This window comes from Sinocyclocheilus anshuiensis, unplaced genomic scaffold, assembly GCF_001515605.1.
Source record: "Sinocyclocheilus anshuiensis isolate Anshui unplaced genomic scaffold, SAMN03320099.WGS_v1.1 scaffold1538, whole genome shotgun sequence".
NCBI lineage: Eukaryota > Metazoa > Chordata > Actinopteri > Cypriniformes > Cyprinidae > Sinocyclocheilus > Sinocyclocheilus anshuiensis.
The window spans coordinates 101,948-114,012 of record NW_015547762.1 but is presented as its reverse complement, the minus strand read 5'-3'; the positions used below and the strand labels follow the sequence as shown (position 1 = coordinate 114,012).

At 35.4% G+C, this 12,065-nt stretch overlaps 1 protein-coding gene across 1 annotated transcript in view; it reads left to right on the top strand.

Moving 5' to 3' along the window:
- The first annotated feature begins 269 nt into the window (after nucleotides 1-269).
- The window catches only part of LOC107704510 (inactive tyrosine-protein kinase transmembrane receptor ROR1-like), a 107,096-nt gene continuing 95,300 nt past the window's right edge, over nucleotides 270-12,065 (top strand). The window contains exon 1 of the mRNA XM_016507443.1: nucleotides 270-539. Within this exon, the coding sequence (XP_016362929.1) occupies nucleotides 458-539 (82 nt within the window). The 5' untranslated portion in view covers nucleotides 270-457. The remainder of the gene's footprint in view (nucleotides 540-12,065) is intronic.

Sequence of the window (12,065 nt, the reverse complement as noted above, 5' to 3'; positions counted from 1 at the left end):
ATGAAGCGTTTTTGTGTGTTTTTGAGCAAGGGGGCAGTTGTTATTGTCCAATGTTATTAAAGACTGTGATTCTTATTGCTATAATTTTTGGGGCTACCACTGTGACAAAAAATAGGCATTTTGGGACTAAATAAATTAGAGTTTAAAAAAATAGTTTCCAAATATTGTACTAGTCAGACAGTCCTGTATTGAAACAGCAAGTGGCGCCAAACACACCGTTAAGCAGCACATGTCCTGAGACTTTGTGGAAACTTCTTGAGAGGACTGAAGAAAGTCAAACTCCAAACAGGAGCGAGAGAAGCAGAGAGCAGAGCAGAGGACCATCCGCCTACAACATTACACCTCTGCGGACATCCGAGGCTTAGTAAAGTCCAGAAGAGCTCTGCGTTCTCCAGCTATAACACTGACCTGTGAGAAGAGCTTTTGGTGGATGTAAGAGCGCTCAGAGGCAGAAGAAATGAGCAGAGGAACAGTGAAAGAGCCGCACGGATGCCAGCGCAACTTCACCCTGATCATCGTCATGCTCGTAGTCAACTGCGGTAGGCGATTAAACTCATGCGTTTGCACGTTACTTTGTTCATAATCGACTTAAGTTACAGAATTACTTTTAATTAAACCGAGCCTCATCTGTCGAGTTCACAGGAAACACTGAGCAGTCGAAAATATTTCTGATATTATTATTAGAAATAATTTGAGGAAACATGTCTCAAATTACAGCACAATGCCAACGTATAACATAAATGTGCAATATTCAATATAAGTAAATGAAATGTTTATTTGTATGTATTTGTCTATGTGCTGTAATGTGCACACTGTTATGTAAAGTGACATTTTTGTAAATGTCATGATGTTGAACAACTAGTTAGAGGTGTCATTTCATTCAGTAGTCCTCAGGGTTTTTTTGTTTACCTATTGACTCATGTTGCCAAAGGGCTATCTAAACAGTTTTTGTGTCATTGGAATGACAATAGAGATCTTAAAGTGCACTGATTTGAGAGAGTAACAGTCTTAAGCTCTCAGTTGGAGTCTCTTTGTACGGTCTGAGCTGCTTCATTTGCCTTAGAATAGCACTTTGACATAAGATAGCATCCAATTATACTGAGCAAAGAGCTTAAAAAGGTACATTAACTTCTATGAGCTTTTCATTATTTCCTAGTTTACAAGGATGAGACATATACCAAAGACCAGCTTGAATGTAGTTGTACACTTTTGAGCAACTCTTTATTTAGAGTGTTTATGTTACATGAGTGGATGTTACTATTATTGATTACTGCAATAGTTAAAACAATAACAGTAATTACAGACCGTTTGCAAAATAATTAAGAGCAATTATCAGTGTACCTGTAAATACACTGCAACATGGACACTATAAAATAGGCTAATCAGGTTTAGTTTTAGGTCATATTATAATAATGATAATAAATTATTTTTAATATTAATGAGCATACAGCATATATACATTTACATTACAAGATATTTCTTTTTAAATAAGCAAACTAACAGTTAAGTGTGTGAAACGCTAATCAGATTTCAACCCAAGCATAAATTACTAAAACTAAAAATATTTCAGTTGAATTGTCAGGTTAAGTTACATTATATTACAGATCGGCAGGTTTGACAAATTTTACTGACAAAGCAACAACCTGCTAGCAAATCAAGTAACATTTTGTACTCTGACTTCAATGTTAGTCCATGACATGCAAAGCTTTCTGCATTGAGTTGTCCGAGGGGCATTTTAACAATTGCTCCTCATTTATAACTTAAAGCACTGACTAAGACCATTGGTGCTGTGGTTTGGATGGATTTCTTTCCAGATTCCCACTTTGTTCGTTGTGTGCCGGGATGTCTGTAATTTAGGATGGGAGACATGGACTCCATTTTATGTTTTGGCTTTGAGTTAATTTGACCTTTTATCTGATGGATGAGCGTTTTGTCAATATGTGGCTCACTTCACCTTGTCGATATAAATGCAATAGTGTTTTCCCATCTGTTCTAGATAGTATCCCGGGATATTTTGTCACAAAATTTAAACCTTTTCAGATGGAGTTTTATAGACACTACGCTACATATATCTAGCTATGTCATATTTTTGAGAGCGGTGGGCAAAATAGAAACAGATGGCTTCCGTGATCCAGTCTTTGGTTTTAATAATAGTTGGTAGATTATAAATCACTGGGGTGGAACTCTATCAGTGCATTATACTGCCAGACTGGATGTTGACACAAAAGCCATTTTGCCTCCAAGAAAAGCCTACATTTGATTTGTCGTAGTAAAAATTCATTGGTTTAATCTGGTCTTCAAGTGTACAGTACAGTTACTCAAGCATCAAGGCTCCCATCTTTAAAAAAAAACCTTCATAGATGTTGAAGGAATGCCCATTCAACCACATGTTCTAACTTTGAAAGCCACGCAACTCTTGTGAACCGTTTGCTTTTTGTTGGTATGACTTTATAAATCTGTTTAATGTCAGATGCTTGTGTGTATTATATCACAAGTTGTAATTTTTTTCTGCTCTTTCTGCAGAGTTATAAATCTTTATATCTGAGGTGTCAAACACAAGAAGTTACTGTGCATTTTATCTTTTATTACTAAATACTGAAAGTTGGCTGGATTAAAAAACTTGGCTTGTCTTGTTTAATAAACAGAATGTGGGAAGATTTACATACTAGCCTACCAGCAGTTTTAGCACTTTGATTAATTGCTCTCTATTACCCTATCTTTTGTGTAAGTCTTCTGTCAGAGCTGGATGTTTAGGTCTTGGATATGAGCTTAGAGAATGATCTGTGTATTTTCACTTGTCTTTAGTGATGGTGTGATTCAAGCTCTTAGTCCGTGTCTCTCTGTTTAGGTTTGTTTGTGGTGGAGTAACTGGCAGAGTTTATAGCCATTCAATTTCATTATCCAGCTTCAGTGACATCAGAGTGATGTAGAACATCATTATAAACTCACAAACTGGTGTTTTTGCAACCTGTTTTTTTTTTTTACGTTGTTGCATTGTTTTTTTATTATTGTAAAAATCTTTCATGTTACATGCCTTTGTATTTTATTTTATTTTATTTTATTTTATTTCCACCAAAATGGATGGAAAATCAATATCTTGTAATCTTGATAAAAATATAGAGGGACATTAGAGTAATGTAGAATATTGTTATAGTCTAGGTGGCAGTTTGCTGTAGCCTATAACTCAATTATATGTATCTTTTCAATTGGACAAATATCGTATTTTTTCTCATTTATTTATTGTTTTCATGGTGTTTGTATGGCGTGTTTAAAAATTACAAATTCCATTTTATTATTTTTCATCATCCATTCCAAAGTGAATGCCAGCATCTGGAACAATATCATATTTATTTAATTTTGTCAGTATTTAGTAATCTTTATCTTTATATGGCTTGTGGCAGCATATTATATTGGGTTACATTCAGAGAAGTCTTACCCACCTTGTCCTTGGCCTTTTTGGCCTGAAAAATGCTAATGGTAACATACATCACAGGCCAAAAGGTCTGCAGTGAATATAATAGGAAATGAGCTGCCATTATTATCTAAGCGATCAGACGTCTGCCAACACTTATCAAATAATTAATTTCCCTTGCCTGCCCAATGTAATGTGCCAGGATACGCTACAGTTCACATTTTAGAGGGTATGATGAAACATGGCTTTTTAATTTTAGCTGTAAATGTGTTGGAAAGTAAAGCTCTAAAGCCTGTTTACATTGTATTAAGGTCTCAACTAACCCTCAATGCATAAAGACTGGCAAATTTCTTGCCGCCCACAGTTGGGCCTTTGTACCTGCCACACTCCCAGTGAGCTCATAAATACCTAACCTTTACTGCCTGTTCAGTCGGAGATTGATATTTGCTTTAAAATGAAAATATATGTGCAAGTATCAGTCATCTGGGAGATTTCTCTCTTTTCCTTCACACAGTGCTGGTCTTGACAGCGTCAGGTTTCTATCTCTGAGGAGAGCTTTGTACATTCATAATTCGGTCTCGCTGTCAGTCTTGGAACATTTTTTTCGCCTAAATAATGTGGCCTAGTAGTCAAAATCTGGCTCTGAAATTGCAGTAGTGCATTGAGTGATAGAAGTGGATGTTACTAAGCTTGGCTTACTTTGAAAAACATCGTTTAGGTGTTGAAAATGCTGCTATAATCATGCACCCACATACTCATTGCTGATTAAGCCATTTGTAAAGGATTCTTTGGCAGTCGCTTGAGGTTTCAGTCTAATCTGGTTTTTGTTCGTTTATGCATGTTTTTTTTCAAATGCTGGTTCTTTGCTACACTGTACCTTGACTTGAACACTGAGGAACAGTTGACAGTTTTCACAAAGTGTGATAGACAGCTCAGCCCTGGCATGAGTTCTGATGTTTACCCATGCTGTTCCAAATGGAACGAGAAAGGCATAAAGGAATTAAAATTTGACACTTTGGGGCTCCAAAATGTCCCACTCTCACTTCAGCCTCACATCACAGTATGGAACATTTCTTAAAATTGCTGTTTTCTTTAGGTTATTTTCTTTTATTATTTGAATGTTTCAATTAAAATCCAACTGGGTCCCTTTAAATTGGCGGTCTTGTATTTGGCCTTATATTTGCAATTGCAGTTGTTTTTTGGAAGTTAAAATAAGCCGTTTGTGTCTTCAGAGAACTCTATTGACACCAGCTGGCCATCGGGATTTCTTTGGGCAGAGGTGATCATGATGATCTGTAGAACCCGGACATGATGGCAGGTGTTTGCTTGTATTTAGTATTTATATGCAGAAATTATTTTACACAAGTGTTTTGTCTGACCCACACAGACTGTGGATTTTTGACTTTGCTGAAATGATTGAATGCTTCTGGCACTGTTAGTGGCCCAAGTGGGAGAAGTGTCAGGCTAACTACATTTTCAGTTCATGCAATGTGTACATGTGTGTTTATGTGTGTATGCACACGCTGGGAGTGTTAAAACTGTGCAATCCACATATCAGGAAATTACATTTTATGGGTGTTAGACACTACACAATGTTAGCATAACATGTCCCTATTGCAGCATTCAGTTTATTGGCTGAGTTTTAATTTTGGATTTATTTGTAATATTCAAACATGCTTAAATCTTTTGGCATTTTTCCTGTAATCAAATTAAATTAATTGGCCTGCTCTTTAGGAGATCCAGTAAGCTTTTTAAGTATGTTTTGATTGCTTTTGATTCCTTGTTTTTGGTAATTACTGTAAGTAGCTAAAAAACATATATCCTGTAGATAAAAAATGTTCAAGACTGTGATGATTAGCTCTGTTAAAGTGATTTATGTTTAACAAGCTGACTTCAGCCACAATAATGCTCCACATGTGAAATAAAAAGAATCAGAAAGTCTTCGCTGTCTTGTTTTGAGAGTCCCACTCTTTTCATAAACCTCTTTTTTTAGGAAAGATTGTGTTAAAATAATATTATGCGCTGACAGCAACTCTTGAGCATTTTGAATTGTTGTGTTGTAGTTGAGGATTAGGATACCCGGAGTGAAGCCTCTCAGCTTTTATGGACATTTACCCACAAGCTGCAGTCAAACAAAGAGCTTTTAAACAGCTGTTTGTTTGTTTAGGCTCTGTTTTTTGTGTGCTTGTCAATGCCAGTGTCACTGTTTGTCCTGATACTTCAGGACAAAAGCCAAAGAACTATTAAATGTTGGTTGGCTTTGTTAGAGGCCAGCAGAGAAAATCGGAGGTGTTGAAATGAAGGATTGTAGCTATATGATGTACATTCACTATAATCAGAATACTAGTTCTTAAAAATAATAATAAAAAAACATATTTAAAAGGTTTTGAAATAGCGGATGTTTCAAATTAAATTTAATTGTTTTTAATTGGAATAACTTCCTCTGCTCAATTTTTTGATTTTGTTAATATTTTTTTCTGTAGAAAGACAAACATAAATATTGATGAAAGCTAAAATATTAAATGTCACAGATGTATATTTACTGAGTAATCTGCTATTTTGTAGAAGGGGGTCAAAATGACAAATTTCTTTAAGATTTCTTTACACAGAGAACCAGAATCTAAAAAGATATTTCAGATAGCTTTAATACTTCTTGAGTTACAGGCATGCAAACTTGAGGCAAAAAACACAAGAAGTGCATTAGCATATAACGAAACAAAAATGGCTACAGTCAACAGATTTTACTAATAGACCTACCAATATCTGTGTAAAAATAACGTATGATGCTGCCAGCTTTCTAAAGTCATTTTTACACCCCTGTAAATTGGCTCAAAATTGTCATTTTGACCCCCCTCTACAAAATAGTGGATTACTCAGTAAATACACATCTGTGACATTTTGGCTTTCATCACTATATATGTTTGTTTTTCTACAGAAAAAATATCAGCAAAATCCAAAATTTGACACAGAATGACCCATATCATAACACAGGCACACACACACACACACACACACACAAAACATAAAACTGGGGTACAGGAAAACTCCCTCTAGTTGTCTTTATTTACATCAATATTTAATAAAAATCTACATATTTTTTTCAATTGGAAACATATAAAAATGACATTTTCTTAAGAGGGGCTGTTAGCCCAATTGCTGGCTTTGTGTATTCCTCCATTCCCTCCACATCTATTTTTCCTTCGGTTCGGTTGTTGTCTCTTTCCTTTTCACTCATTTATGCAGGCAGCTAACAGTCATTTAGCTCTCTTACTTTGTGGCAAAGCAGAAATGACTTACCCGACCACACCGACCATGGAATCCTGAAATAAAAAGCTTAATTTCCCTAATGCTTTGTGATTGGAAGCCAAACAGGCCACAGAGGCCTGTGAGACCTCTGCCCAGCTATGCGTGCACAGAGCAATCACTATGAAGCTTTTGCTGTCTTAACTGCTCTCAAAGTCTGACCCCAAATATCTGTGAATCACCCTCAACCAGATATCTTCAGCAAGTCTTGATAATGCTAAGGCTGCACCGGGATTATCCATCACCTCTGACTATTACTTTACTTTATGTAATTTCCTCAACAATGACAAGCACTGACCATAGTCTCCCACAAACTAGAGTGTACTGTAGCCTACATGTATCTTTCATGTTTATGAAATAAAGCACTGCTCATGTGGCTCCGCTGTGTGTTTGCCTGTGGCAGAGAGGAATCTCATCAAGGCTCACTTAGATGGAAATTTTATTCAGCAGGAATGTCTTCTCCAGTCCCAGTGGAATATCCCAGAGGCGGATCAAAATCTTAAATGGCGTTGAGGGGAAAATTGAGTTTACCTGTTTAAACTAGCTCTTTCAGATTTCCACGTTAACAGTTATTACATTTCCTTTTGGATGTTTTTCAACACCAGCGCTACTTTATAGCATTTTCTACATTTTGAGGCAAAGACCAAAATTATGTTTCTCTGTGACATGGACATTATTCAGGTTACATGCTATATTTAACTTTATGCAAATGAAAACGGGATAAGTGGGATATACAGTGGGTACGGAAAGTATTCAGACCCCCTTAAATTTAATGAGAAAAAAAAATTAACTTAAATGATTTTAGCAAATGGCTGCAATATAACAAAGAGTGAAAAATTTAAGGGGGTCTGAATACTTTCCGTACCCACTGTATTATATTATGTTATGTTATGTTATGTTATGTTATGTTATGTTATGTTATGTTATATATTGTTTTTTATTTATTTTCATATGATTTACTTTATATTTTATTGTTTTATTTTATTTTATGTAATGTCATGTCATGTCATTTTATTTCATGATGACAATGCCTAGACTGCAGGGTGGCTGATGGCCAAAGAAAGTATAATAGAACTTCAAAGCAAATTGACAAACAAAATTAAAATGAAATTTAAAACATATTTTACATATTATATTCACAATGTATTTATATGTTAAATTCCACTTAATAATGTTAGAAAAAATAAAATGTGCATTATACATTGCCTTTTTTTTCCACAGTGTTCACTGTTTACCGTAAAATGGCTAAATATTGTCTGATTAATTGGCCTGACTGATCAGTCTTTTACTTCTGCAAACTTTGACTTCAACAAGTGAGGGTCAAAGCCACGGGGTCAAAGACATGAAGAGAGAGGGAGCAGGAGTGAGTGTGAAGACTTAATACCTTCACTGATTTAGATATACAGCCCACTTCTCAACAAAAGAGATTTACTGGACTAGGAAACTGGCAGATGAGTTATTCAACCAAACAGAGGAATGAGGTCAAGTGAATGGGGCAGCTGTGAGTAAAGCAGGATCAAGGAAAGTGTAGGCTTTCATTATTCCACTCATTTTACACCAGTACAAGTCAGTTCACGTCATTTGAATCAATCAAACATGTTTACTGAACATTCTTTGTGCTTTTTCGTCCATCTCTTTCCTGCTTCTAGTTTTATGATACTGTATAGACAGTTGGACAAAAAATTAAATGGAATGATAAGTTCACATAGTTCTACTGTCCTGTCAGTATTTGTCTATGTGGCTATGCATTCCACCAAGACTTAACAGTTTAACAAACACCTATTCTCAGCAATTTTGCATAAAAATTCCATATTAAATGCGCCTGAATCTATTTATTGAAATTGCAGAGAGATTAGGGCTGTAGCGATTCATCGATTCTATTCGACTATTCGATTTTTAAAAATCCTTGACTTCATTTTGCCTGCATCGACTAACCGGCAAAATACCGGAAGTGGCGCATTTCACGGACGAGAATCCATAAAACACATTATTAGACTGTTTTCCAAGGCGTCATGATATATTAAACCCGTTTAAAAATAATAATAATTAATAATAATAATAATTCAGCATAAGTGTAAATTCACAAACGCTACGATTTAATTAAATAATTATATGTGATGCAGTTGAAGGCGTGTAGGTTACATATGTGCGTCTCACAGCGGCTCCGTTCACAGTAAATGCTGTTCCACAGGAACTGTTATCATTTACATGTGTGGAGCGGCTCAAACTCCATCCTCTGCATGTTGTTGTGAGTTTGGGTTTATTATAACATTCATCTGGGAATGCAACGTATGCCATTTCATCAGATTTGTAAGGTAAATCATTTATAAATCCACGCAAACACAGGAGAATAACTTACATCATTATCTCGCGGTTTCAAAATAAAAGCTCAAAACCTCACTCTGAGTTTACAGGTTTTGATGTCCACATAGTTGTTGTAATGCGTACTGTACATTAGCTCTATTCACTGATCTATAATAGAGATTATATTATATTATTTTATAATTATATACAGATCAGTGGCTATTACATTATTACAGTATTTTAACAGTTTTGTTAAATAAAACCATATGATTTCTTGCTTTTGATAGTGATACTTTATTTGAACTAATTATTATTGCCTCATTGCTATTATATATGTATTTTAAGTCAATTTAAAGGCTATTGTTCACTTAGCCTACATCTGTTTTTATTACCACAAAAATTAATTAATTATAATATTTTATTATTAGTAGACCAGAGCACGTGGACATGTTGTCATTCTTACACTATAATACTGAACTTTGATAGTGATTTGGGCTATGAGATGGACACTTGCTTCTGTTGTTTACACATTTCTAAGAGTACTTTTAATACTTAAAAATTGTAATAATAAAATTTTAATACTTGATTCTAGTGGACTCTAAACATTGTATTTATTTAATGTGAATTAAATTTTCCCTTTGTAGTTGCACTCACAGCTGTAATGAACAGAAGCCCAGAACATGTGGATATATTGACATTAAGAACATGCTGACTTTCTCAGACTTTTTTAAATTATTTTTTTTTAATTTCATTTTTATTAGGTTTGTTTACATTTTTACTCTTTTAGTTTTACATTTCGTCAATGGCTTGTTTACATTTATACTTTTTTATGGTACACTACTGAATGGCAAAGTTGCAAGTTTATTAAAATGTTCTTTAAAATTGTTGATTTTTTTTGTGGGAAATTAACCGTTCAGATTAATCGACAAACTAGTCGATAGATTAATCGAAATAAAAATAGTCGTTAGTGGCAGCCCTAAGAGAGATACATACTTTTATTTACATGCGTGCTGTTCTGTTGTGTAATTAAATGAGTAAAACTTAACGCTTTTACTTAACGCGATCTGTGGCCTGGCTGGAAATTTGGCTCCACTTTACTGGGTGAACAGGCCTGTTACCAAAATTTTGAGTTATTATTTCTGACATGCACTGCTGGACTGACGATTTTAAATGGGAGGCACATTTCGTTTGATTCATTACTGTTTTATAGCACATCCAAACACTATTTTTTAGTATTTTCCTTTAACTAGCCAGTGGGAAAAAGTATGAGAAATGAAAGTGCTTGGTAATTGTAGATCTTTTAATTTCCAGTTTCCTCAACTGCAGTTATTTCTTGTAGTGGAATGTGTTTCATTTGAGATTTTCTAGCTTTTTTAATGTGTTTAAGAAGATTTTTAATATATAGCGCACAAGTCATATAAGCCACATTTATGGCACTCTTGAACTGTTGTTGTAAGGAAAAGACAAGCATGTATGCTGTTCAAGATTTCTCATTTTGTATTCCATCTAAATGGTTAAACTGTTCCTTTAATATCCTTGAAAAACTACCCCTCATTTTTTATGGTAATGGATTACGATTGGTTGCTGCTGACCTTATGTTCAGGTCACAGACTAAATTGAGACTGTGAAGTGTTTCAATAAATCATTTTTCTGTGGACGTTTTTGGATAACTACTATATTTTAGGTAAACATATATAAGACTAATATCATAAGAAGAAGGGAAGTTAGAAATCTTTTTTCTCTTCCTCTTATTGACTGAAAATATCTAGACAGGATCTCCCTCAGGTTTGTGGAGAAATTAAAACACTCTGCTCCAGTAGTGTATATTACACTTTAAGCAGGTCACTGAATCTTTCACCAAGATAATGACATTAATCCATCCTCAGAAGGCAATAAAATACCCTCTCAATTTTTACTGCTGTCAACACTTGACAGTGTCAGTGTCTGACTCTATTATTTTATCCCCCCCCCTCAAAAAAAGCACTAACCACAAATATGCTTGTAGTTTCTCGTTCTCTCCTCAAAGTGGAAGTTGCATGCATGACTCACACTGTTTCTCATTTTGAAGGTGGTCTTGGACGGACCCCAAGATTGCCTGGATGCTTAGTAATATGAAAGTAATTAGTAGTGGTTTCATGGTGTGCTGAGATACGTGCAATAACAAAGTGACTGTGAGTCACTGGTGCCCAAGTCAGTGCTTGTAGTCAAATTTTGCCATCATCGGTGTGGGTAAACACCTGCAACCAGGGCTTAAAATTAACTCTTGCCAAGTGCCAAATGCGAGTAAAATTTGGTGTTGGAGAGTATATGAAACCGTGCAACTTGCAAGTTGGCTGGTCAATTTTTTTTTTCTTTAAGATTTATTTTTGCCTTTATTATGATAGGACAGATCACAGCTTACAGGAAGAGAAGTAGGAGAGAGATGGGAGGCGGGATCAAGAAAGGTCCTCGAGTTGGGATTCGAACTAAGGACGTGCGTAGCGCAATGGCGCTGTATGCCGGCGCTCTGCCCACAAGGCTGTCGGTGCCAAAATGTAACTATTTTTAAATTAATTCTAACAATGCCTTAGAACACGGTATGGTTTAGCGTGATGATCAAATTCGAATGTAATCTGATGCAATGTGTTTTTCAGAGTGAAGCGCTGTGTATTTGTTTAAAGGGGTCATATGATGTTGCTACAAAGAACATTATTTTGTGTATTTGGTGTAATGAAATGTGTTTATGTGGTTTAAGGTTCAAAAAACACATTATTTTCCACATACTGTACATTATTGTGTCTCCTCTATGCCCCGCCTTTCTGAAACGCGTCGATTATAACAAAGCTCATCAGTCTGAAAAGCGAGGTGTGCTGTGATTGGCCAGCTATCCAGTGTGTTGTGATTGGCCGAATACCTCAAGCATGTGACGGAAATGTTACGCCCCTTACCATATTGTGATGCCGTGTCCCGGCCAGAGCGAAGAGACAAAAACATGAAAACCCATTATAAACGAGGCATTTGTTGCATCCAGTGGGGACATAATTACGGATTATAATGATTTATACTG